Source organism: Sphaerodactylus townsendi, linkage group LG04 (assembly GCF_021028975.2).
Source record: "Sphaerodactylus townsendi isolate TG3544 linkage group LG04, MPM_Stown_v2.3, whole genome shotgun sequence".
In the NCBI taxonomy this organism is placed as follows: domain Eukaryota; kingdom Metazoa; phylum Chordata; class Lepidosauria; order Squamata; family Sphaerodactylidae; genus Sphaerodactylus; species Sphaerodactylus townsendi.
The window spans coordinates 33,238,260-33,262,028 of record NC_059428.1 but is presented as its reverse complement, the minus strand read 5'-3'; the positions used below and the strand labels follow the sequence as shown (position 1 = coordinate 33,262,028).

The following is a 23,769-nucleotide window of genomic DNA, read 5'->3' as shown; positions in this document are numbered from 1 at the left end:
CAGCCCCTGCCAGCATGGCCAATTAGCATCTCTGGCATCTTCAGAGGTGGATCACAGAGGGAAGTCTGTTACACACTGTGTTTAGACAACACACTGTGTTCCCAACGTTTCGCCTGCATCTGTGAGAGAGAAGTCTGTTACACACTCTGAAGATGCCAGCCACAGATGCAGGCGAAACATGAGCAACAAGAGCTACCAGACCACGGCCACACAGCCCGGGAAACCCATCACAACCAGTTGAATCCAGCCGTGAAAGCCTTCGACAATCTTATGTCTTCTTCTCAAAGCATCATTTATAGACTTTGCCACGCTAAAGAGTTCAGCTTTGTATGGTTTTCTCTTATGGTTTAGGCTCTTGTCAATGTATTCAACTAAGACACTACATACAATAAACAATCACAGGAACCAGCTACCATTTTATGAGGAACTACTCTAGGGAACTACACAGTGCATGATACATTAAGTAATCATTTTACAAAAGAACAAGAAATGAGGTGATTTCATACAGTTCAGCCAACCATAGCAGAACTGAACTGCAGTATCGATTTTCACCCAAGTATAGCACGATTATTACTCAACATTATTCAACAATAAATTCACTGCAACTAAAATCACCAACCCCATTTGGTGCTACAAAAATTAGAAGAACTTCATATTTATCGTATGAAACTTACTTAACGGCATTTGAATCCAGGGTTGCATAAAGGTAATATAAGTATTTCATTCTTTCATTTGTTTCCAAATTATGAGGGACCATATACTGAGCAAAGATGCGTTCAACCAGCAATCTAAAAAGAGACCATCAATTAGAACCTTCAACTTTTATAAAATAGGGATACAGTAATTTACATAGATTAACTTTTTTTCTTACCACTGGTCAAAATGTCTACTACATTGATAAAATCAGTAATTAAGGAATTAAAGGTTTCAGAATAGCATATCCATTATAACCCTCTAAATTAATACTTTACTATTTGTTTCAATTATTTTTAAGTTCCCCATTCCTCATGACAAAATGTTATCTAACATAACATAACATAGTGGCTTCTTTAAAAGTATTGATGTAATTTAGAAGTCTACATTTAGAACAGAAATATGATAACAAAGAACCAGTGTGGTAGAGTGATTAAAAGTTAGTTAATATCTAGAAGATCCTCTAGTTCAGGGGTCAGCAACCTGCGGCTCTCCAGATGTTCATGAACTACAATTCCCATCAGCCCCTGCAAGTGTAACCCCGTACTTGGGGAATGGGTTGGCTGATAAGGGGTGGAGACTCAGGAGCAGCAGAGAAAGGCAATGCAAGAACTCTTTGGAGAAGACGGCGCTACCAGACTCGGACTGGGATTTCTATAAGTATAACACACTTGTTAAGGTAAACTGCAATATTGTTAGGAACTACTGGGAAGGCGTTTGTTTGTTTTGCTATGTTAGCAAAATGTTGGAGTTTATTGTTTCCCAGGGTTTTCTTTTGTGGTTGTAATGGGTGAGAGTTCTCCTGGAGACCTTCATCATGTTGCAACCTGTTCATCAAACCCTTAGGTCTTCTAGGAGCCAACCAACTTGCAAAGAAGAATTTGGACTTGGCAATATCAGTGAGACTGTAAATAGAAGGACTTGAGAAATGCAACCTGAACAAGGACCCGAATTGTAACATTAAAATGTTGATGTTTTAAAAGTGTTAATTGTAAAAAGAAAAATGCAAACTTATTTTGTTATTTCGTAAACTGTTAGAGGTTACAACTCATTCCAACACGTCCTTGCCATGAACCCACAGTTGAGAGCCATGAAATACCTGCAACCAAGCGTGGGGCTTGGAAGTGAGATACAAATATAAATTCTTTGCAATGGAAGTGTGCAGCAAGTTGGGGTTTAGACCCCATGTAACTGTTTGTTATTTGGTGTAAGTTCAAGAATGTTGCTATGTGAATTTGAAGCATCGCGTGATTCTGTTTTGGCAGTTGCGTGAAGAGGGAGGGGATTCCCAGTTGCAACCCCCCATCCCTTCTGCACAAACTGATTGGGCCTGAATTCTGCAGCATTTCCTTTTCTGGAAAGTTTTGCGTAAACTTCCAGTGCAGCTGGTTTGGAACAGTTGGAAATCTGCAGAACAAGTGACAACTACTAAATGTAAGTTACATTCGCTTCAGAAAGGGAAATTTCCTCAAAAGATGAAGGGGATAGTCTTTAGAGGCTGAAAAGGGAAAATCGAGAGAGTCAAAATGGCCAAGATGCTTGGGAGGGCATTTTAAAAACACATTGAGTCTTGCCAAAGCTCCAACTGGAACAAGTGTTCACAGGTTAGGAAAAGGCAGCGCCCAGTCAAAAAGAAACCACCATGGAGATTTAACAAAGGGGCGCTTTAAGGGAAATTATTAAAGGGAAAAAGAATAATGTCTTTTAAGAAATGGGAAATTCCAACTTCTGAACTGATAAAAGAATACCAGAGAGAAATACACAAATGTTTGGCAAAGAGAAACCAGTTAGCTGTAAAGGGAGGCAAAAAGGATTATAGAGGAACGATGTAGCTGTGTAACATCAAAGGCCAGCAGGCAAACAGTTCTTCCAAAGTACATCAAAGCAGCCAGGGGAAGCCAGCAAGGGAAGCTGTTAGGCCGTTAGATGACAAAAGGAAACAAAGGGTGTGCTAAAAGATGACGAGGAGAGTGCAGAAAAAGCTGAATGAGAATTCGCTGCATCATCTTCCCACCCAAGAGGAGGTGAGGAACATTCCTGCACCTGAACCAAGCTTCTTAGGGCCGAGGCTTAATCCGAGGAACTAATCGAAGATAATAGTAGTGAACAAAGGAAAGAAGTTCTGGCTTGTGTTGACCAACTAAATGCTACCAAATCCCTGGCCCCAGGTTGGCATTCAATTAAAGAGTTCTTTAAAGAGCTCAAGCATGGGGAATTACTGATGTTCTCACTTTAATATGCAACTTATCCTTGAAATCAGGCTCCATCCCTTCGAAGACTGGAAGGTGGCCAATGTCCGCACCAATCTTTAAGAAAGGATCTGGGGGGACCAGGAAATTCTAGGTGATCAGTTTGACATCTGGTTCCTGGTAAATTGGTAGAACTGTAAATTAAAGATAAAATTATAAGAAACATGTACAAAAAGCGCAAGACCTGAGAAAGAGTCAGCATGGCTTTTGCAGGAGGGAACAGAATCCTGGTCTTACAAACTTACTAGAGTTCTTTGAGGATGTAAATAGGCATGTGGATAAGGGGGAACCAGTGGACATTTAAAACTGAACCCCTGGGAGAAGGCGGAGGTCCCGGCTTGACAGTGTGAAGGGGAGGGACTTTCCAGCCGCCCGGTGTGGGGAGGGGAGTCACAGTGAGCACGACCCCTCCGTCCTCAAGCAGCCTGGGGGTCACCTGGATTTAGTCTCTCACAATGGAGACCCAGGTGGCCCCGCTACAGCCGAGGCTGCTTTTTTTTCCACCTTGAGCCAGTGGCTGCGCTATTGGCCCTTCCTCTCAAGAGCTGGACTCCTGCCTCAGCTGATCCATCTGCTTAGGAACCATCTCAGACTTGACCATTCAGCCAACGCTTCGCTCTGTGAGCCTCTTTCCCTTTGATCCAGCCGATTAAAACTGAACTGCCATGCAGCAGCCACGTCTGCTTACTGGGCAGCACCTTTTAGAGAACACATCCAAAACACCAGTAGCGGCAGCTGCATTACAGCCCAGTAGAAGTTCGAGGATCATCTTCTAAGGTGTTGAGTGTTGGACCTTTTAAGGCCATTGTGGCACAAAGCCATCGTGATTCCTCGAGACGCGCGATCACCCCATATTATGTCCCTAAAGAGGCTCCTCTCCGGGTCGTGCGGAGGCCAGCTGTATTGGTGAGTCCCTGGCCCCTAGGTGCGCTGGTCTCCACGCTGGCCAGGACTTTTACAGCTCCTGGCTGACACAGCCTGGAGGCAGCTCTCCCTCTCCCAGCTGTCAAGGGCCCTCACTTGGGGCCTTTGGGGAGTTCCTTGAGGGCCTGTAAGCCGAACTGTTCCGCCCGGGCCAGCCAGGAGAATTCCAGCCAGCTTAACAGTGCCCTGTCTGTGGCCCTTAACATCTGGGCCACAGCTCCATCAATTCCCATCGGTGAGACTTCATATGCCTCCCTTCATCAGCGGGGAGGGAGGATTTTATATTGTTAGGCACGCTGGGCGCCACCTACATCTTGGATTTTTATTTAATTTATAGTTAAATTTGGACATATTAGTAAAACTTGGGATATTTTATGTTCCATTTTAGCCAATTGTCTTCAAATATAATTGTACTTCAATAGAGCACCGCTTCGGGGATGAAATTAAAAATCCAATAAAATAAAATAAATAAATAAATGCATCTTGGATTTTCCAAAAGGCTGACAAAGTTCCTCACCAGAGACTATTGAGAAAAAACTCAGCAATGAAGGAATAAGAGGAAGTCCTCCTATGGATTTAAAAAACTGGTTGAGAAAACAGGAAGTTAAAGAGTGGGTGTAAGTAGGAAATTCTCACCAATGGAGAGATGTGGGAGGTAAATTTGTCCCCAAGGGATAAATATTAGGACCAGTGCCTCTGTTAACCTATTCCATAAATGACCTGGAATGCTGGGTGGGTAAGCGTGGTGGCCCGGTTTGCAGATGATGCCAGGTATGTAGAGATTGGTAGAGAACCACAAAAGATTGCGAAGGAGGAGCTCAAAGCGGACGCGCCAGTAAGTGGAAAATTAGGAGAGTGGGGCTTAAGAAATGGCAAAATGCAGTTCAGTAGCAGCAAAATGCAAAGAGTGATGCACATAGGGGCAAAAAATCCAAACTTCACATTAACACGCTACAGGGTCAGTGTGCTATCAGTAACAGACCAGGAAAGGGATTTGAGCGTCTTAATTGATAGTTCCATGGGAATGTCAACTCAATGTATGGCAGCAGCTGTGAAAAAAGGCAAGCTATGCTGTGGGATAATCAGGAAAGGAATTGGATAATAAAACTGCAAGATTGATCATGCCCTTATATAAAGAAGCGTGAAGATGCGTGAACCGCACTTGGAGTACTGTGTTCAGTTCGTAGTCACCCACATCTCAAAAAAGGATATTGAAGAGATAGAAAAAAAAAAGTGCAGAGAAAGAACTAGCGAGGATGATTGAGGGACTGGAGCACCTTCCTTTATGAGGAAAAGGCTGCAGTTTGCTAGACTCTTTAGTTTGGAGAGGAGGCGTCTGAGGGGGGATATGATTGAAGTCTAACAGAAATTATGCATGGGGTAGAAAATGTTGACAGAGAGAAATTTTTCTCTCTTTTCTCACAATACTAGAACCAGGGGCATTCATTGAAAATGCTGGGGGGGGGGGGAAAAGGTGGGACTAATAAAGAGGAAACACTTCTTCAATGAACGCGTGTGATTGGTGTTTGGAATATGCTGCCACAGGAGGTGGTGATGGCCACTAACCTGGATAGCCTTTAAAAAGGGGCTTGGACAGATTTATGGAGGAGAGAAGTCAATTTATGGCTACCAATCTTGATCCTCTTTGATCTGAGATTGCAAATGCCTTAACAGTCCAGGTGCTTTCGGGGCAACAGCATGAGAAGGCCATTGCTTCCACATCCTACATGTGAACTCCAAAGGCACCTGGTGGGCCACTGCAGTAGCAGAGAGCTGGACTAGACCGGACTCTGGTCACGTCCAGCTGGCTTGTTCTTATGTTCTTATGTTCTTAAAATCTTGCAAGGGGAAAGACAATGTTCTGCATTCAGATGCACCCAAATGTGGCTCCTCCAACCACAGGAATCTCCGGGGAAATCCTTGTGCAAGCGTTTCCAAGAGTTGCATTGTAATTACTAATAGGGCGACTACAGAATTTTAGTAAGGAGAATGTAACCCCCATGCCCAGAATGGAGTTGGCCAATGGGGGGGTGGAGGACTCAGGATGCAACAGAAAAGGCTGCAAAGAGAACTCTTTAGGAGAGCGACAAGGCTACCAGACTGGGACCTTGGTTCTATAAGCCCACTTAACACACCTTGTTAAGGAGTAAAAGCTGCAATATTATTAGGAGCCTACTGGGAAGGTGCAGTTGTTTGTTTTGCTATATTTGTAAATGTGTTGGAGTTTATTGTTTCAGGGTTTTTTTCTTTGTGGTTGCAATGGGTGAGAGTTCTCCACGGAGACCTTCATCGTATTGCGGAACCTGTTCATCAAGCCCTTAGAGTCTTCAGGAAGCCAACCAACTTGCAAAAGAAGAATTTGGACTTGGCAATATCAGTAGACTGTAAATAGAAGGACTTGAAATGCAACCTGAACAGGACCTTGAATTGTAACGTTAAATGTTGATGTTTTAAAAGTGTTAATTGTAAAGAAAAGTAAACCATTTTGTTGTTTAAAATTGTTGTTGCAACTCATTCCAAATACTGCCCCACAGAACCCACAGTTAGAGGTTACACAAGCATGGCCGCAGGTTGCAGACCCCTGCTCTAGTTAATATCGGGGAGATCCTTGTTCAGACCCCCAGTTGTGTCACAGAAGTTTGATGGATGACTTGGGTCAGGAATAGTCTCTCAGTCTGGCCTACCTCACAGGACTGTTGTGAGGATAAAGGGAGGAGAATGATGCAAGTTGTTTTGGATCCCCATTGGGGAGAAAGATGGGGTACAAATGATAAACATGCATACATACATTAAGGCTTCCACACAGCCAACTATATCAGTGGAACCAAGGATTTAAGCACATCTACCTTCTGGAATTTCCAAAGCACTTAGGTGGGCAATTAAGTTGGTGCCACTCAAATGATGCAGTCTCCTGGGAACGTTAAGTAACACTTTCCAGGATCATGGCCCAGGCTGTTCCTGCCTTCACTGATAATGGTAACTAGGTCACACATATCATATATAGGAAAGCAAGTATTCTTAGCCGCAGTCCTTCACCCCAATCCTTGGTTAACCTACCGATCATCAATGCTATTTTGATAATATATATGCAGCAGTTTGTCTTTTATCCAAGCAATCTGTTTTGCAGCTTCTTTTCCTGCTTCCGACTGCAAAGAATATTTCTTGTATATCTGTGCAAGTCCCATCATAGCTTCTTTTCTCACTCTCCACTAAAAACAAACAAAAACAGAGAGTCAAATGTCAGTCTCAAGTCTAAATGCTATGTTTATTTTTAAATCTATTGGTACGTATTTTACACCATAAGATCTGGCCACCTGGATGCATGCCGCAGTAACATCAAGACTAGACTACTGTAATGCAGTATACATTTGCCTCCACTCAAACTCAACTCAGAACCCAACTGGTCCAGAACACCATGGCTTAGCTATTAACAGGAGTATGTATATTATTCTGATTCTGCAGATGCTCCATTGGCTCATTTATATAGCTGTCACATATAAAGCCCTTCATGGCCTCAGGACCACTTCTCTCCCTATGCTCTGTCATGACAATATGGAAACTGATACAGGACCTTCTGAAGGTGCCAACCTGGAAATGGGCAAAATACACAACTGTCTGTACCCATGCTTTCTCCGTTGTAGTTCCCACTTGGGGGCTGGCCTGCCCAAGGAGGTCAGGAAAGCCCACATTTTCCTGGCTTTCTTCAAACTATACAAAACAGAATTATTAAAGAAGGTTTTTCTGGGCAGGTAATAGGGTTCCAACCCTGGCTTGGATAACCACATGCTATATTTTTTTCAGGTATACTGATGACAGAAGATTTTGGAATTCATCTGTCATTTCCTGGACCATCTTTGTTCTAGAATGCTTCGCTTGGGTTCTAGTACCTTGGGGACAGAACTAGGTAGGCACCAGGATCCAAACAGAGCACTCTAGAACAGGGGTAGGGAACCTGCAGCTCTCCAGATGTTCAGGAACTACAGAGATTCCATCGCTCTCAGCCAGGTGGCCATGCTGGTAGGCTGACCAGAGGTAACAGACCTGAGAACATCTAGGCTACCTATACTCTATTCAAAAGAGCAGTCCAGGAAATAGTGGAAGAATTTTCAAATCTGGTGTCATCTTTATCCTGAAAAAGGTATCACCTGATCTTGTCAGATCTCAGAAGCTAACTGGGTCGTCTCTGGCTAGTTTTTGGATAGAGACCTCCAAGGAATACCTGGGTTGTGATGGGGAGATAGGTAATGGCAAACCACTTCCAAACACGTCTTGTCAGCTGTGACTCAAGGCAAATAAAGAGGTTCCACTGCACAAAATGGTTTTACAGCTATGCTTGGATAAATGAATAGGGACTATGGTCTGTACTGCTGTGTTTAGCTTATTGCAAGTAAGATCCTCATTGTCTAATTTCAGTAGTGTGTCATGTGAATACTTATGCTATGCTTCAGTTCTGTCTGGTGAATCCAGACTTCTAAAATCCTAATGCACTGAGTACTGAATGTCCCATTTTTGTGACTGTACTGGCCCGCTATGTGTATTCTCCTTGAGTCCCTGTGAAAGGCAGACTATAAATAACATAAGTAAAAAAAAATCATGTACAAATCAGACTGAGTAAAATCCAGTTTAGTTTGGCATTCATGTGCAGAATGCCCAAACCATAGTTTGTTGGTGAGCGCTAAACCAGGATTTTAAATCCTGGCGTGGTACCTGGCTTGTCATCTACTGTTAGAACTAGGGAGTCTCGCTCCATCCAAATTCTGAAAACAGTTTGTTCAGAAGCACCATTCCTGTCAGTCTCCTGCATACATATTTATTTCAAGCTTCTTCTGCCATATTTTGACAAAATATGGCATTCAAGTAGTTTTTCAAAAGTTTGTAAGTGCATAATCAATACAAGAAAGTAAACAAAGCTGACAAACATTACACCAAAAACAGGTCCAGCAAAATACAGCCAGAGCCATAATCTGGTTTCTCAGAAGAACTCATTATAAACAAAAAGAAATGAGAGAGTTAAGCAACCCTTCTCCATTCTATTGGCTGAGGAAGACTCAAATTCAAATCCCACTCTGTCAAGAAGTTCACTATGTTAGATATTCTAACCTGGAGATATTCTAAATGACCAGTGAGGTTCTGCCTCCTCAGCAACTGAGCCTGTAGTCATGCCCTGCTGAAAATACAGCTCGACATAAACACAGCATGCAACAGGAGAAGGAGAAACTACAGAAACCCAGGACAGATTTGAGTAAGCCCTGGTTTGATGATGCATCTGAATTGAGTCCAGGAAGTTCTTGTGTATAGAATTTTGGTAAATCGACATTCTAATCAAAAGATGTCAAACACACAGATTTTTCATTGCATTTGAAAGAAGGAATTTGCTGAAATAAAAAAACACTGTACTTCAAAATTATGTACTCCCATATTTTCAGAAATACAAAAGACATGATGAATAATAAAAATAAACACAGTATGTGAATACAGACTCCAACAATTCTGCAAGACACTTTTAACAGCAGAAAGCTTTTTGAGGCACTTAACAAAGGTGCCAATTCTTAAGACTTTTAGTCCATATAATTGGCACAATGACTTACCCGTTTGTCAAGTGTTCTTTCTCTAACAAAATTAAGTAGATGATCATTGACAAGTAGAATGTCTTTCTTAGCAGCAGTAACTATTGATACAATAACATCATGTCTAATGGCTTCTTCTGGGTCATGAGACCTCACTTTAAGATATTCTGCATAGAGAAGACATTTTAAGAAGACATATATACATAGTTAAACAGAATACCAATAACAGACAGCCATAAGAGCATTGATTCTAGGGAATGAGATACATAGATGCACGTACACTAAAACATTTCTGCTTAAGTTAGTTATAAAACGCACAATTAATAAAATAGTTTCATTCATGAAAATAGTTGATGGGGGGGGGGTTCTTGTTCAACTGCTAAAGGGCGCCCCCATCCCTTCTCTATAGTATTTCTAGAACACAGAAAAGCCAATAATACTAATCACAGCAATGCATCACCCTTTCCCTCCACCAATCCCTGCTGCCCCAATTTGGTTTACAATGCCTACAAGTATGACAAGTAGCCACTTGCTTGTAGGAACTGCAAACCATATATTGGAGAAAACACATGGTATCGTCAACTGCATGTGTGATGGGAAGAACCAGGCATAACAAAAACATAAAATTATTATGTTTCCTCTACTACAGAATGAACAGCTAAAATGGTAACAGGAAAAATTCAGCTAAATGTTTTACACTAAAAGAGGGAGCGAGCGAGCAAATCGTTATGCATATATTTCTTTAAAGTGTTTCTATTTTACCTAATGCTAACTCCCACTGCTTGTAAATTACGTACTGCACAAGTAAACTACAGGATATATTGTGTTTTAAGTGCCATCAACTTGCTTCTGACTCACGGCACCCCTATGAATCAATGTCCTCCAAAACATCCTATTGTTAACAGCCTAGCCCAGCTCTTGCAACTGAGGACTGTGAGTCAGTGAGTCAATCCATCTCATGCTGGGTCTTCCTCTATTCCTGTTGCCTTCAATTCTGCTAGAATTACTGGCTTTTCCAGCAAGTCTTTGTCTTCTCATCATGTAATCAAAGTAGGATAGCCTCAGTTTGGTCACAGATTATATCCCAATTACTAAATGTACTTTTGACACTTACCTGTGACAAAACTACACTGTTAATCTAAAACAGTTGTAAGAATTTACTTTTTTAAAAACTGATCTCTTTTTCTTATGCATGGTAGGGAAGCAAGACTGGTTAACTCAGTGGCAAGGCAACATAACGCAGTCTCAGATTTGTAGATGAGTAGATTGACTGTTACCTGTTAAATCTTTTGCTAGATCTGGATGGTTCATAAGGCAGTGACTAGCAAATTTCACACATTCAAGACGAATGGGGACGTGAATGTCATTAAACCTGTTTCCAAAACAAATCATAGAATATCACAGAATTGTCAGATTATGCTAATTTCAATTTTTCACTTTAGGGATGGCAGAATTCATCATCTTGTTTTTGAATGCAATTATAATACAGGCACTGGGAAAATGACTGACACATGGGCCAGAATTCAAAGAAATAATATGAGTACATCCATTTTCAGTAGCACTTTTTTTAACCTCAGACCCTATTGTGAAGTACACAGTACTATGAATATGCAATACATAATATTTTCAATTTCCCTGGCTTAGGGAAGAATACAGAATGTTTATACTGCTTATATGCTGCAATATTCTCATAAAATTAAATAATTAACAGTAAACAATTAATCAGACATTAAAACATAAAGAAATTACGGAACTTTCAATCCTAGATTTAGGAAATGTGTCAGAGTCAAGGTAACAGCATATGGTGCTCAAGTGAACATATGATGAAGAAGGAGGAGGAGGAGGAGAAGAGTTGGATTTATATCCCCCCCCTTTCTCTCCTATAGGAGACTCAAAGGGGCTGACAAACTCCTTTCCCTTCCCCACTCACAACAAACACCCTGTGAGGTAAGTGGGGCTGAGAGAGCTCAGAAGAACTGTGACTAGCCCAAGGTCACCCAACTGGCATGTGTGGGAGTGCACAAGCTAATCTGAATTCCCCAGATAAGCCTCCACAGCTCAAGCGGCAGAGTGGGGAATCAAACCCGGTTCCTCCAGATTAGAGTACACTTGCTCTTAACCACTACGCCACTGCTGCTCCCATACAGCTGCTCTATACTGAAACAGACCATTGATCCATTGAGGTCAGTGCTGTCTACTGAGATCGGAAGCGGCAGGATCTCTGGTAGAGGTCTTTCAAATCACTGGGCCATTTTAATTGGAGATGTCAGAGCTTGAACCTGGGAACATCTGCTTTCCCCATATGTGGTACTTTATCAGCTCTCCACTAAGCCCCTGAAATTCTTCTTTGTGGGAGGGGGGCAAGCAACCCTTATGAACAGATAGCAGGGTTTCTGCGGGAACAGTGAACTGTCAAAAACCATGTTTCTCTTTTCTATCAATAGAAATACTGCGCTCTCAAGGAATAACACCTTTGGAAACAATTTAATATTGTTTGACCTATGTGCTAAAAGTAGTCTAATCCAACAAATATTATTTATTTTGTTAAAAAAAACTTCTGAAAGCATTGGATTATATCAATGCCTAGAAATATCTCCAAAAATTGCATACAGAGATACAGAGGCATCCAAGCTATCACAGAAAAAGCAGGCAAATCTCTTTAATGGCACTGAACACCAAAGAACAGCAGAAATTCAGACACCCCAATAATGTGCAAGAAAACACTGGATCTCCGGCTAGACAGAGAGGCTAATGATGAACAGGTAATGAGTATCCTGAAGTACACATCTCCCGACTAATATTTTAACAATTTTCACCAAGATTCTTCTGATTAATGATTTCTACAACCGTCCTTCGCTATCCTAAGACGTAGTTGCCAAAGGATGGATCATATGGCGACAACTCACTTTCAACCAATCACCGGGCAGAACTCAGTTCCAGCCAAGCTGTGTGTGAAAATGAGTCCTGATATCTCCAATATATCCCATAGATGCCCCTTTGCCAATCTTATGTGGGAGATATCATAATCTGCCTTATTCAAATAGGCTCTGTCAATGTAATCTGAAAAAGGTTTACTTTATCCCACAATGATTTGGAATGCCCGCACAATATATCTTCTTATGATCGATGGACTGCCCGTATTTTAACTAAATTGCCATCTACAGAAATAAAAGATAATATAGTCCCCTGTTTGTTGGTAGATGGAGATTCAGGGATTATACTGCTAGTGGCCATGCATCTCTCCACCATTTCGTTAAAGAAATAAAGGCTCCTTATTTGCTGCTCAACATCATTAGAAGAAAGGCGCCTGAATGAAGGAAAGATTTCTACAACCCATTTGTTTATGTAATTATGCCTATGAAGATGAAAAAAAATTATCATTTCTTTCATACCAGGGAGTATATCCTATTATTTTAAGATAACGTCCTGAACTTAAATGCAGTCATACAATTTTAATGAATCCTAAATAACTACTGCCTCACTGCATCAAATAAACCAGCACTGATCATTCAAATATAAAAGGTATTTCAAAGATTTAACAACTGCAATGTGTCTGCATCTTTACCAGAGGTTTGCTTTTAGATTATGAATTCTGATAATTTATCCTATTTAAGCCAAAGAAAGGACCAAGTGGCAGAAATAAACTTTGGTATAAGCTTTGGTCTGCAATTCTTTCATACAAATATTTTACACTAACACATATATTTATAATCCAATTCAAAGAATGAGTTTCATATGTCTCTATTTGTGAAACAATAATAAAATCCAGTGTAATATTTACTACATCATTGCAATCTATGTGTGTTATTGGATTCAAATGATATTTCCAAAAGTGATGAGTACAGAAAATGAGGCAACCTAAAGATAAGTGTAATTTAAACTTTAAAGTGGCTTGTAACAATCACCTCTTTGGAACAAAATATGCAACTCTTAGCTTTATCTGTGTCACAGCATAACAATTTTTACAAGTGTTTTGTTCATATTTGCCCTTAAAAAAGATGTTCTAAAATTCTGATTGCTACACCATGTCAAACAATAGGAAGGGAACTAAAACTGTTTATACCTTCCTAAGTAGCACTGCCAGAGTGGTTTGTTTTGAGATGCCAATTCTGAATCTTTTGCTCCAAACATTTTTGCTAGCAGCTTTACAACTTGAAGGCGTTCTTCATTGTCGTTGCTCTGGAAAATGAACATGTTTTTAAAATAAATTTAACTTTAACACAAATGCTTAGAAAAAAATACAAACATCTTTACTCCCAAAGTTTAATACGTATATCTGGCTACAGTTCCAAAGAGTATCTACAATACACTCATGAAATAAACAAAGCAATGAAGTCAGTTCATAATAAATGTAATGAGATTTTTCCTCTTTCATAAGGAAGACAATCTAAATATATAACTAAAGGTTCATATAATTATTAATTAATACCTAAACACACACAGATCAAATTCATCTACAAAAGGAGAGTTTTGTCTCTTCTTTTTCTCTGTGCAACCTTGTGCCACCTGAAAAACTATTCTTTAGAAAAGGCGGATCCCTCAGGCATAGTGTGGATTGCCACACACAGGTGCTATAGCAAGGAGGGGGGAAAATAACAAAAATCCAGCATACTACCGCAAAAGCAGACAAGCTTTGTAAACGAAGCAAACTCTTACACAATATTGTGTGATTTATGCCAATCTTCCTTTTTTTTGCAACAACCCCAGTATGTTCCTAAGGGTCTCCAATTTCTCAGAAGGAACTTAGAGGCTGAAAGGATGGCACCAGAAAGGAAAAATGGCAAAGATCCCTTCCACAAATTGGCTGTATTCTGTCCATGAAGCAGTTAAATCTAACCCATTGCTAATATAGTAAACAACACATAGCTCATTTAGCAGGGAGAGAAGAAAAACTGCAGTTTCTTGTGAGTGCATTACGTAATAAAAGTGCTTCAATGTAAAGGTTGCCGTTTTCCTGATATGGCGGTCTTATCAATTAACGACTTCGAAAATGTACAGATATTAACATCCTTGGTCAAGCCTTGCAAAGCGAGGGCTGTGGCTTCCTTGATTGAGTCAATCCATCTCATGTTGGATCTTTCTCTTTCCCTGCCATCTTCAACTTTTCCTAGCATTATTGTCTTTTACAGTGATCCTTGTCTTCTGATCATGTGACCAAAGTATGATAGTCTCAACTTAGTTCTAGCTTTCAGGTACAATTCAAGCTTGATTTGGTCTAGAACCTGCTGTATCTGTAAAAAAAAAATCTCCTCCAACTCCACATTTAAAACAAATCAACATCTTTCTTCACTGTCCAACTTTCACACCCACACATAGTAATGCAGAATACTATGAGTTATCTTGAACTTGGACACCAGCAACACACCCTTATGCTGAAGAATCTTTTCTACCTCCTTCATGGCTGACCTTCCCAGTCTCAAGCTCCTTCTGATTTTCTGGTTGCCATCTCTCTTCTTTTGATGATGGAACTGAGGAATTAAAAATTGTAACCATTTCAATTTCTTCATCTAAAGCGGTGTAAAGTTGTCTTCTTGATGTCCAGCTGCAGTCCTGATATGGTACTTCCTGATCTAATCTTCATCAGTAAGCATTTCACGTTAACGTTATTTTCTGCTAGTAAGGTGGTGGCATCTGCATATCTCAAATTGTTGATGTTCCTTCCGTCAATTTTCACTCAACCTTCTTTGAAATCTAATCCAACTTTCATTATGATATTTTCTTTATAAAGATTGAATAGATAGGAAGGTAAAATACATCCTTGTGTGACAAGTTTACCTGTTGGAAACCATTCTTTTTCTCCATATTCAAGCCTCTTGTCCAGAGTATAGGTCACAAATCAAACAAACAGATGTTGTGGGACACCCATTTCTTTTAAAAACCAACTATCGATCATCATTATCTGCACAGTCAAAAGCTTTGCTGTAATATATGAAGAAGCTGATTTTCTTCTGAAATTCTTTCACATGCCCCAGTAAGCCAGTGTAAATGTGATTTCTAGGTTTTCTGAACCTCGCTTGATCTGGCATCTCTCATTCCATATACGGTAACAGTCTTTGTTGTATGATCTTGAGCATTACTTGCATGAGAAATTAATGCAATGGTCTGATAGTTGCTGCAGTCTTAGACATCTCCTTTTTGCAGAATTGGGATGCTGTTTCCAGTCTATTGGCCATTGTTTTGTTGTCCGTATTTGTTGGCATACTCTTCTCTGGCTTGGAATTGTTACATTGATATCTCATCTACTAGCAATTTGTTTCTCCCACCGGCTGTCAGTGCAGCTTTCACTTAACCTTCTAAAATTGTAGGCTCTTAAAAAGATTCAACATGCTTAACGATGTTTTAGAAGAAGAGGAAGAGTTTGGATTTATACCCCACCTTTCTCTCCTGTAAGGAGACTCAAGGTGGCTTACAAGCTCCTTTCCCTTCCTCTCCCCACAACAGACACCTTGTGAAGTAGGCTGAGAAAGTTCCAAAGAACTGAGACTAGCCCAAGGTCACCCAGAAAGACTGTAGGAGTGCGCAAACACATCTGGTTCACCAGATAAGCCTCTGCCACTCAGGTGGACGAGTGGGGAATCAATCCCGGTTCTCCAGATTAGAATTAAAATTCCAGCTAATTTCTTGGCTCTTATGGAACAGGTCTCTTCCTTTTTTGGCTATTATCATAATAGTTATTAAAATAATTCTCCTTGTCTTTACATGGAAGTCGCAAGAACACTGCATTTAGATTCTATTTCTGTCACCTTTCACTTTTGCGTCTCTTCTATCCTTAGCAATTTTAAGAGTTTCATCAGTCATCCATTAAGGCTTTTCATTTGCTTTGGGTATAGAAATAGTCTTTTGCACATTCTTCCTTGACTGTTATCTCTGGTTTCAATACAGTTTGCATTCACTTGAACTTAGTAATGCAAACTGCTTCTTTACCCAGACTTTAAACTCTTCAGGAGTGTTGTTTAGATTGCATTTTATCACTATGAATGTTTTGGCATTTTTATTCAGCTTTTCTCTGTTATGAAATTAACAATTCATAGTCTGTGCCACAATCAACTTCTGATCTTGTTTTAGCAGAGAGAACAAAGTTCATTCATCCTCTGCTTCGGAATATGTAATCTAAATTGATTTCTAAATTGGCCATCCAGTGATGATCATATATACAATTGTCTGTTCGGTTGCCTGAAACAAGTTCACAACAAATTGTTCTCTTCACATAATTCTGCGAGTTGCTCTGCTATTTCATTTCGTGCTCCTAGTTTTTCCAGCAATAATTGATTCTGCTTTGTTTCCTACTTTTGCGATCCAGTCACCTATGATTATCAATCAGCACTGTTGTTTAAGTATGTGACTAATTTCTTCTACGGCGCCTGCATAAAAGGTTTTGATTCATTACTCAACAGCATTTGAAGTTGGGGCATAAACTTGGATGATACTTAACTTGATAACGCTGATTTATACTATTCAGACAAACTGAATTACAGCACGACTGCTAGTGCTATATCGTGCCTCAATATTAGAGCAACTCTGTTACTTCTGCGTTTGTCATCCCCCAAGTAAAACTTTGTAGCTTTCTGATTGAAAATGTCCAAATCGCAATTTTTTGAGGGGAACGGCCTAAGTTCACAAGTTTATCATTTGAAATAGAAGATGGAAACAACCCTTCTCAAATATCTGTTCAAACATACCTCAGAATACTGCAATGAATGTATAGGAGTTAGGGCTGCTCACCAGGGAGCACACTGACAGAATTAATATGTCAAACACCACCTTCATTCCTATGTAGTGCCTACTTTAGTGCCATTTAAGCACCAGTCGAGACATTTATCTTGACCTAGGCTTTTAATTTAATTTTTATTCAATTCTTTTTGGTTGGTTTTACGGCATTAACTCCTTCTGGCGTGATTTTTTTTGTAATTGCTGCAATTTTTATAAATTCTGCAATGGTCTGCAATACTCCTTCATGGACATTTTATCAACAATTTTATCACGCATTCTGATTGATAGTTTTAGTGTTTTTGTAGTTTGGTTTCTTTTGATAAGATGGCCGATAAACCTCCTAAACTAATACATAACCAATTCTTAGGAGATAAGAACATAAGAAGAACATAACAACAAGCCAGCTGGATCAGACCAAAGTCCATCTAGTCCAGCTCTCTGCTACTCGCAGTGGCCCACCAGGTATACCTGCCCTTCATAGTAACCTGAGTAAAATACCCTGGATCTAAAAACTTACCTTAAGCTTAAATTCAAGCTGTGGCAAAACTGAGAGTAGGAGGTGACTGTCAATATTATACAGTTCCAGAATTAAGTCAAAAACATGCTCTGAGAGATCACTGATAGATGTTTTTCCTAACATAAGCACTTGGTTAAAGAACTGAAAGATAAAACAAAGCGTATCAATAGCAGAATACAAATCAGTTCTCACAGTCTTCCTACCAATCCATTTTATTTTCCTTGGTAAAAAACAACACAGGATGAGATTCAGTGCATCAACACGCCCCCACGCCCCCCCCGCCCCAAGCAATGCTAAAAGTTGCAGCCCTTAAAACTACTCTATTATTCTGTTTCCTGCGGTAGGAAAATTACTGAAAATTACTGAAAATTTCAGAAACACATTTTAACAAATGACTATCTAGGTCAGTTCAGTTTATGAGGACCAGTTTAAATTTCTAACAGAAAGTCCCTTTTTGCCAAAGAAAGGTCTAGCATTCTATCAAATATCTTTCTACATTGAATGTTTAGTAGCAAAACTAAATCAATTACAAAAAAATCTTTAAATTAACTCTTAAGTATATGTATTTGGAAGAATTTTTTTCTGGTTTCAAATGGGTTTACTGCCAGGTACATATTTAAAGCCCACAGCTGAAATCACTGTGTCCTTGCCTACACATTATTAAAACTTTTTAAAAAATACTTATTTAATGGAAACGCATGACAACATAATTCATGCTAGAAGAATGTAGTATCTTATTTTGATTTGTAGAATGCCCCAATAAGATGCAGCACATGAAGCAAGTGATTACAGTTATGAAAAGCACTGATGTCTATGGTTACAAAGCTATATGAAAAAGTCATGGTAATCATAATACAACTCCATGAACTTCCAGAAACGTGTAAATATTCATCCACACAAGAAAACTTTGTAGAGAGAATTCTGTTCACAGAGAGCCACAATTGTATTCAGCCTCATCCAAAAAAAGCCACATTTACTTCCACCCCTGGCAAAAGATCTGCATCTCAGGGAGGTTTGTAGTTAATCCATTCCTTTGGTGACAGCTGTTTCACAGCGGGAATCAACTACCAACTGCAAGCAATGGTCTTGTCTACTCTCCTGAAACATGGGGCACGTGCAGCCAGAGGCATAGCTAGGGAAAATGGATCCTGGTGCAAAATCTGAGTTTGCTCCCCCCATGTTAGTTTGTGTTTTTTGTATTTTTAGTGTTTTTTCAGTTTTTGCCCTGCAGGGGGCACAGTTTTTAAGATAGCAGCATAAAAAACTTCAGGGTATCTTTAGGAGATTATTCTGATGATACCACCCAGGTTTGGTGAATTTTGGTTCAGGGGGTCCAAAGCTACGGACTCTCAAAGGGGTACCTATTGGAAACAATGGGGATGGGGGCACCCCCTTTGGGAGTCCATAACTTTGGACCCCCTGAACCAAAATTCACCAAACTTGGGTGGTATCATCAGGATAATCTCCTAAAGATACCCTGAAATTTTTTTATGCTGCTAGCTTAAGAACTGCACTCCCTGCAGGGCAAAAACTGAAAAAAAACACTAAAAATACAAAAAACACAAATGGTTATCAAGGGAGCAAAACTCAGATTTTGCACCAGGATCCATTTTTCCTAGCTATACCCTGAACCAAACCTCACCTAACTTGGGTGGTAACATCAGGAGAGTCCCCAAAAAACTCCCTGAAATGTTGGTGCTGCTAGCCTAAAAACTGCATCCCCTACAGCCCAAAAACTAAAAAACATTAAAAAATAAAAAACCTGAAATTTTTGCTTCCCCCCACCAGGAGGGTGGCCTGGTGCGACCCGCACCCCCTGACCCCCTTGTAGCTACGCCTCTGGGTGCAGCACTGGAGAACAGTGTTCAGAAGACCTACAAATGGCATGTCAAAGAATCACTTATGGCTTCTAAGCCACTGAGTGAGCATCACTGCCTTATGATAACATGGTAATTCTATAATGGAATCACTCATATCCATTCACCCCTATCCTATGCATATTTATTTAACAATGAAGTCCACTTTGGCCAGTGGGATTTGCTCCTGAAACACTTGGAGGAGAACATTTGAGTAAGACCTGAAGGCACTGAATATTGCATGGGAAGAGACTGAAACACTCACCCAAGACCAGAAATGCTGGTGAGCACTTGTTGCCCTATAATATGCTACTTAGCGTGATGGAGTCGATGATGATGATAAAAGTGTGCATAATATAGCAAACGGTTCTCAAACTGAGGTATACCACCTTATGGAGACTTGTGTTGTTGCAAGTGTACATGTCAGCTATGTCACCTATCCTAAATTTGACAATATATCCACCTGTTGTTGCAATCGGCAGCCATTTCTTTGCCTGGCAGAGAGTGTTCTAGGTACCCGACAGTCTATGAATGTGGATACCTTCATTTTGTATGTTCATAAAATCATTTAAAGCATTTTTAATCTGTAATACAAAGTTTTACGGTCTTATAAACACAATTAATTTATACGCATTGCACAGATTATCACCACAACCACAGTAATCCTCACTTACATTAGTAATGTATGGTTCAATAGATTGGGCTGTCCTCTTCAGTAAAGCTTTTGCCAAGTCATATGCTTGTTTGTTCAGGTTCTGAAATATATATTTTAGATGGAAATGCTGTAAGATTAAATTTGGAATTTAACCTTCGCTACTAATAAATGAATCACAATAACTGTCTAACTTGAAATTCCGGGGGGGGGGGGGGGGGGGGTGATTTTTTTTCATTGACATCTGCTTAGAACAATCTAATTTTAAAAAAGAAAAATCAATTGTAGTAAGCATTCTTTTTAGAAACTGCTGATTTAGAATGAAAACTTGTTTCTAACCAGATATTCTGTAGTGTATGTGAACTACATAATCAAATGCTTTATGTTGCTTCTGTGTTGTCCTATTTAGCTGTAACCCAATGTTTTAATTGTTATGGCAACCAGGTAGCACGCACACTTACTCAGTAAGAAAATGAATTTTAAAAAGGGAAAATAGATTTAATCTTTTTTTCTTGGTGATTAAAAGCATTATTTAAATTAGTTTACCCTGGAATTCAAAAATGAAACATGTAGAATTAAATCACAAATTACTGTTGAGGCAGAAACAGATGGACTACATTGATTGTATTAATGTTGGATTGTCTTGTGCCAATCCTAAAATGTAATACTTCCCCCCAAACCCCAATATTTTATTATTTACATAATTTGTATCCTGACTTTTCGCTCTCATTAGAAACACTAAACCACCTAACAGATTAAAAACATAAATAAAAACATATCATAAAAATCAATAACCCCAAACAAAAACACATAATTAAAACAATTAAAATCAATTAATTGGTAGTAGTAAATAATTATATTTAGCAAAGGCCATTAGAAAATAAAACAGAAACTAAAACAAGAAAGTAAAACACTCAAAGTAAAGTGAAGTCTATTACAAAATTAAAATTAATCAGTCACTATAAATTGTAGTTTTCTTTGAAAGCATTTTGGCTCTAACCTTCCTGGTTGTAAAGGGAAACAGAGCAACTCTACACAAAACATGGGAATCAATATCAGATTTAAAAAACAAGTTAATTTTCTCTGGCTCATTCCGCACATGCAGAATAATGCACTTTCAAACTGCTTTCAGTTCTCTTTGAAGCAGTGCGGAATAGCAAAATCCAGATATGAATGTTACGTAATTAAACATAGTGAGGAGCTAAGCTCCTGATTTCACTTCAGAAAAGCATAAACCATTATATCAGGGCCTATTTCATGGCTCATTTCATGATGATATATTTACGTTTATAAAAGAGAAATATTCTTCTAACATACATAATATACCCTAATCTTTAACTAAGACATTCAACACATAGAACTGAGGAATATTCAACAAAACTATACAAAAGGCTCACTTATGCACTATTAATTTAAAAGCATTACATGAGAAAGCAAGAGAAAGAAAAATAATCATAACCCAGGTTATGAAAGCAAGAGAAAGAAAAATAATCATAATCAAGATAATGTTGATTGGACACCCAATCTGAATTCCTGCTATAGATTTTTTTTGCAGTACATCTTTTGTTGTTTATGGGAACACTGAAGAGAACATAAAACCAACGTTCAGAACAAATGTCTAGTAACAGGAAAGAAAAACCAGATGTGCACCCATGTTTACTCTGAACAAGTCCCCGAATCAACACCATTTCAGTCCTAACTGATATATATGAAAATCCATTTAATTAAAGTGATGTTATTCTGCATGGTATATTCAGGAGTATGGAGAAAATACATTTACAAATTGTCACTTACAAGGACAACATCCATCCCCTATTTGCCTAGTCACATTGCTCTTCCAACTTCTACCCTAACAACTTCCACGATAATCAACACAATTCCATCTTTTAATCTTCTGGTAGTGTGGGGCTACTAGTACTAGCTACTTGGAGTTGGAATTAGGAGAAAAGAAGAATGTGTGAATGTGTTTAAAGATGGTAGCACTGGGCTGAATATGTGTACAATTCTACTTCTACCTTCATGAAACTGTTCAATGTCTGAGAACTGGAGAGGAAGAGCAAAAGAAGAGAATCCAGACCAATCCAACTGTGAAGTCTTTAATAAAATGCCTTTTGAAATATGAAGTCTTTAATAAAATACCTTTTGAAATATTTACCATCTAAATTACTACTGATGCTAAATAAAAGCAGTAATAGTGACACAGTAAGTTAAGAAATATTCACTTACCTTATGTGCAGGCACCAGGTTAACTAATACTGTATCCAGAAGCTCCTGAGATACTGTGTCACCTTCACAAATGATGGAGCCCATCAAATCCACCATATGCATATGGACCTTCTGATTATGCCCATTGCTGAAATTAGAAAAGTTGCTTTATAGCTCAGCAAAGCAAAATGATTTATAGGTGTTAACCCGCAAGGTAATTTTACCAACAAACATTTTATGTTATTATATGGACCTAAAAGGAAAAAAACTGTGTGTGTGTTTGTTTGTTTAAGTTGTTTCTCTGAACAGTAGACAAACTGTTTCTGTTCTCTGAAACCACAATACAAAAGTCTCAGTGCAAAATTATTGATATTGTAATATTTTTCACAACACTGGAAATTAGATCAATAGTTATGTGCAGGCAGTTTGACTGAAGGACGCAGAGATATAACCAGCAACTGCCTACCTGTAACCCATAAAAAGCTGTTCAGCTCTGAGTAACTGTTGCAGCAGTAGTGAACACAGTGTCCCTACAACAATTGATGCTCAACATAAAATAACTACTGATTTAAAAGCTGCCACATGTGCCATTCATTGTGTGTTGTCTCTTTGGGGCAAGAACCATCTAAAACAGATTTAATAATTTCCACAGCAAATTAAACAAATGCATTCACATCAGGAAAAACTGCAGATATCCAGTCACCAGGTTATCTAAAATTCCAATGTCTAACAATTTTAAATATCCTTTTGGCCCTGGTGAATGAATGAAAAATATTTAAAGATACTCACTTAATCACTGAAAACAATGTTCTGTATAACTGCGTGAAAATTTCATTGCTGTCTTCTAGTTCAAAGCATATGTTGTAAGATTTAACCCATGCAATGTTCTGTACAGGAGAAGAAAAGATAACTATAACTTCCCAAAAGTTAACAAACACTGTGACAACTTCAGATGAACGTAATTAGGTTTCTGATTATAAAATGCAACTGGCATTTTACAAAATGCTAATATTGGTAACGGTTTGGCAGTCAAAACTTGCCTTGTGTACAGTATATTCCAAATTCAATCCATGGCTACTTCTGGCAAAGATATCACGTATCTTTTTTCACCTCAGACCCTAGAACAATTGACTCATACATCACTTAGTAGAAAGCAGTTTCATACATACTAGTTGTAAATTGTTCAAACTTACCTCAAGTAAATAAAAATATCTATTGAACTGAGGGCTTTTTGTGTCTTCTAATCCTTTCAGTTGTCTTGTTATGAACATAAATATATCCTAAAACAGAAAATACAGTAATTTACTTCATATCACTTGACACTGTATATGTCCTAGTTCCATAAGTATTCACTTCAATTGACTCTTTGCTACAGACTAGTAAACTTGTAACATGT

At 39.0% G+C, this 23,769-nt stretch overlaps 1 protein-coding gene across 1 annotated transcript in view; it reads right to left on the bottom strand.

The window, feature by feature from the left end:
- Positions 1–23,769, bottom strand: part of PDS5B (PDS5 cohesin associated factor B) — an 86,557-nt gene that overhangs the window by 30,600 nt on the left and 32,188 nt on the right. The window contains exons 4-13 of the mRNA XM_048492897.1: positions 23,567–23,653; positions 23,163–23,260; positions 22,395–22,521; positions 20,191–20,271; positions 17,661–17,801; positions 13,497–13,612; positions 10,711–10,805; positions 9,455–9,600; positions 6,924–7,075; positions 675–788 (exon numbers count right to left, since the gene is read on the bottom strand). Coding sequence (XP_048348854.1) covers positions 675–788; positions 6,924–7,075; positions 9,455–9,600; positions 10,711–10,805; positions 13,497–13,612; positions 17,661–17,801; positions 20,191–20,271; positions 22,395–22,521; positions 23,163–23,260; positions 23,567–23,653 — 1,157 coding nt within the window. The remainder of the gene's footprint in view (positions 1–674; positions 789–6,923; positions 7,076–9,454; positions 9,601–10,710; positions 10,806–13,496; positions 13,613–17,660; positions 17,802–20,190; positions 20,272–22,394; positions 22,522–23,162; positions 23,261–23,566; positions 23,654–23,769) is intronic.